Source organism: Coffea eugenioides, chromosome 2, assembly GCF_003713205.1.
Source record: "Coffea eugenioides isolate CCC68of chromosome 2, Ceug_1.0, whole genome shotgun sequence".
Lineage (NCBI taxonomy): Eukaryota > Viridiplantae > Streptophyta > Magnoliopsida > Gentianales > Rubiaceae > Coffea > Coffea eugenioides.
Window position 1 is genome coordinate 14,524,948 of NC_040036.1, and position 4,037 is coordinate 14,528,984.

Below are 4,037 nucleotides of genomic sequence, written 5' to 3' on the forward strand. Positions count from 1 at the left end.
AATTCAATTTAAGAGCCAAATTTATCGTTTAAGCATAGTGCAGAAATATTTCCTACGAGTGCAATTCAAAAAAACATGAAGAACGGCTATTCAGACACCTTAACCATGTTGAGCCCAATTCAAAAAGTTGAATTCAAACGACAGCCCAATCTCTAGTCTTGCCAATGCTTTTTTTTTTTTTTTTAAACGACAACTATCTAATCTACTCCTATTCTATGGAAGAGAGGGAGCTTAAAGAGACTTGTAGAAGAATTGGAGGGTGAATCATCTGACTAGACAAGTGCACTGCTGCACCATCTGAATTTTTTTAAGAACAAAAAACCATATGTTTCATGTGCGATGTGATGTACTAGATCCTGACCTAGTGGACGGAGAGTTTCAAACTGGCCATTGAACCAAGGTCCAATCGTTTCTGGTCTGACCAATGCAAGCGAAAAAACTCCCGACTCCTGTATCTTGAGCATTTGTTCTCAATTGGTCACCATGTCTAGGAGATGCATGCTGAGCTTGAAATCAGAGCATGTCAAAGTTGCAATCGAGTACTAAGACAGCTACACCTTCGATCTTCCCAAGGCTTTCCAAGTATCAGAGATTGACATGCTGCCATGAAAGAAGACCTGAGTGCCACTGAGCATGTCAACGTTGCATGTGTGTGGTTTTATTACAAGTCATGAACAGGCAATCTCGTACTCCTACTATTCTACTTTAGATCCTCGGCCCCCAATTCAGAGCCTCAGCTCGTCCTCGTGCTGGAAATGTTATCATGCGTATTAGTTGCAGCAAGCAACAAGTCAGGGTGAACTATTTTATGGAATGTCATAGTTTAATCTTACCTCATCCAAAATATTAAATTATCTTAGCAGAATGCCAATTATATGCCTCGCTAAAAATGACGAAAAAAATATTAAATTATATTATTCAAGCTTTATTTAATTTGATGGATGCTGATTGATCTCAAACTTGAGCATAAGTCTGGATTCAATCTCATATAAGTAAATGGAATGACAAGCACTTTTTAGCCAAATCAAGCTCAAGGATCAGCCGTTGACAGACAATACAAATCATTCCACAATATAATTAGTACGGTTTGGTCCTTTTTTCCTACTTAGTCTTGCTATGATATACCGATTGGCCAAATTCAGGAATGGTTGTACTTTTGAGACACAATATTGATCCAATAAGTCAAAACAGAATGCAGGCATTACCTATTTATCTGGATTGCACTTGCAGGGCACAAAGTATATTTTTGCATTGTATATTCTGCCAAAAACAGATTAGGAAAAAAGTTGATTCACGTATTTCGGTTTATGGCACGATGACGCCCATTAATGCTCGTTAACGAACTATACAAAAACTACAACAGCGTAAAATGGAATATCTGCTACTTCTGTTACATGTACATAGCAGATCTGATGCATCGCTTCCTGCTGGACATCACTACTACATTCCCGAGCTTTGTGTTTGATTCAAGAGTTGAGGACACCTGATTGCAGATTGGGTTTTTTGAGTTTATTAGGCGGTTATGTAGAAAGTTTGGTTTGTTATTAAATACGCAGTGCGGCCCTGACCTTGATAATCAGCTTATTGGCGCGTTTGTTTCAGTATTGACATTTGATACATAAAATTTGTGGGTTTGATTCTTTTGCTCCTTAAGTTAGACGCCTTGATGCTTGGATTGGTAGCAGTTTACAGAGCTTTTCGCCAAGAACTAGATAAAATTATCATAATCTTGAACCCAGTATTATAAAAACTGAAAAAGTTTCATATAAAAGTAAGTGGTCAAACAGTTGGTGATGAAATTAGTCACACAAGAGCTTCCCATTAACTAAAACTAAACTAAGCTACTGGACTGAAAAAGCAAACTGGGACTCGAGTCCTACTACTGTAGGAGCTTGAAGAAGAAGATAAAGTTGATAGAATTGTTCAATGATGGCAACGCAATTTCCAGAAAAGATCAGCTTGCAACCAATCCACTATCATGCGGTAAGCCTCCTGTGTTAAATGAATTCCATCCCAGCTGACGTATCTATCGGGATCACGGCAAGCCTTAACACCTGGAAATCCACACATTCGCGTCTCATTGAAGTTGTACAGCCCTCCAACTCCACAACAAGCTTTTTGTAGCTCAAAACCTAATAAGACAAACAAATTAGATGACCAGATGTGGATGCTTCAGATACCCCTTCCTCCTACCGGAAATAATTGATTTCTTTTAAGAATTCAAACTGGTAAATACTAACTAACATACCTTCAGTTTCACCTAGATTGAGAAGCTGTTCATATGCAGCGTAGTAGTCTCCATAGACGATTGTTACATACGGGTACTTCTCTTGCAGCTCGGCAATCGCCTTCTTCAGGTGATCATTGTGGAAAGTTGCAAAACTGTTCAATAGCCATATGCAATGATTCTCATCGAACTCGTCTGCTTCGCTTTCCAGCCCAAACTTTGTAAGATAAATTGGCAGACATCCCATTGGAAAGTTCCCAGGAACCACTATTGTCCTTGCTCCAAAACTAATCACTTTCTGAAATACAGCATTGAAAGAAAAGGACAAGCAATTAGAAGCAAGAGAATTAAAAGCAGCAAGAGTGCTAATAAGAAGAGGAGGGGCCTGCAAAAGCTAACCTCAACAGCATGCTTAATTTTAGCGACAACTAGAGGTACCAACTCTAGAATTCTAAGCGTATCTCTAGCCTCATCCAAGTACTGAAGGTATGCATAATTATAATCGTTGCCTCCGATTTCACCGACCATAAATAGAGCGTTTTGAAGCTTCCTTTCACAATCTGTTAAACAAAAAGAAAAGGGACAAAATTCAGTGTCATGCCAAAAAAAAAAAAAGTTAATAGAAGTTGAGAAAAGTTGAATGGCTGTCACGATCGAATGCATGACACATATAAAATTTGAATCTACCGTTGTGGCAAAATTTGTGAAAGTGATCTTTCATCCACTGAAGCTGTACGTCAAGGGAACTGTTGGTCACTGGATTTCTAACATGATGACGAACGAGAACAGCTGATGATAGTGCTGTAGCACCGGCTACCGCAAAATTTGCTCCATGCTCAAAATTTGCCTTTGTATCCTTGATCGGATTCAGGAGAGGTAGACCGAGCGCCTGGGCTGTGTTAAAACAACGATCCAAATATTCAGTTAGCGGATATGATTATGATAGCCTACATAAACAAAAATAACTAAATAAACATGGAAGGCAAACATCGATGATGAATCACCACTAGGAACATCAGCTGAAGATTGCAGATAAACATGATGCTGCAGGGTTAACCAGTATAACTAAATGGATAATTAGGGCAAGAATTGCGCATGGTTTTCAGTTAAGGCAGCCAAGAACTGTAATAATAATACTCTGGATAATTTACAATCTAAATTTCCTTGTAACACACCAGACGGTGATAGTTCGAATTTTTTCCATCATGCATGCAACTCATTGGCATCTACGTCCTCCACGCAAATTATTTATAACAAAAACAAAAGAAGAAGAAAGAAAGAAAGAAATTCTTTGCCAGATTTTGTCGCGGAAAAGACAATCAGATATGGAGTGAGTTGATAAAAAGCAAAGCTCTATATCAAGTGTTCAAAAGAAGAATAAACCATACGAAGAAAAAATTAAAATAGCCTGAATTGTGACACACACACAAATAAAAAAATAGCTATTGCAAGTTGGTTGGCAATACTATGAAGAATTAACAGCGGGAGAGGGAGATCAAAAGAATCTTATATATATATATTTACCAAAGTAGTCAATCATGAGAAGTCCATCAGAGCAACGGCCGGTGGCTTTGTGGTGGGAGAAGGTCTGACCGTAGGGGTTTCTGGCGAAAGGTAAAGCGGCTCCAAGTGGAGATTCCCTGATCAAATTCCCAGTGTCTGATATGGAGTCCCCAAGCTGGTACACTTGATCAAAACGGCAGGCACTCAGGAGAGGACTAGCATCAGCGGATGGTGAAGGAGAAAGAAGCAGCAAAGCAGATGCAATAACAAAGAAAACAGCACCAATGCTCGTGCCCTTGACACCCAT

The 4,037-nt window shown here is 39.0% G+C and overlaps 1 protein-coding gene across 1 annotated transcript in view; it reads right to left on the reverse strand.

Moving 5' to 3' along the window:
* Window positions 1-4,037, reverse strand: part of LOC113757198 (GDSL esterase/lipase At1g28610-like) — a 12,208-nt gene extending 8,171 nt beyond the window's left edge. The window contains exons 1-5 of the mRNA XM_027300606.1: window positions 3,752-4,037; window positions 2,915-3,121; window positions 2,627-2,787; window positions 2,249-2,525; window positions 1,938-2,132 (exon numbers count right to left, since the gene is read on the reverse strand). Coding sequence (XP_027156407.1) covers window positions 1,938-2,132; window positions 2,249-2,525; window positions 2,627-2,787; window positions 2,915-3,121; window positions 3,752-4,037 — 1,126 coding nt within the window. The remainder of the gene's footprint in view (window positions 1-1,937; window positions 2,133-2,248; window positions 2,526-2,626; window positions 2,788-2,914; window positions 3,122-3,751) is intronic.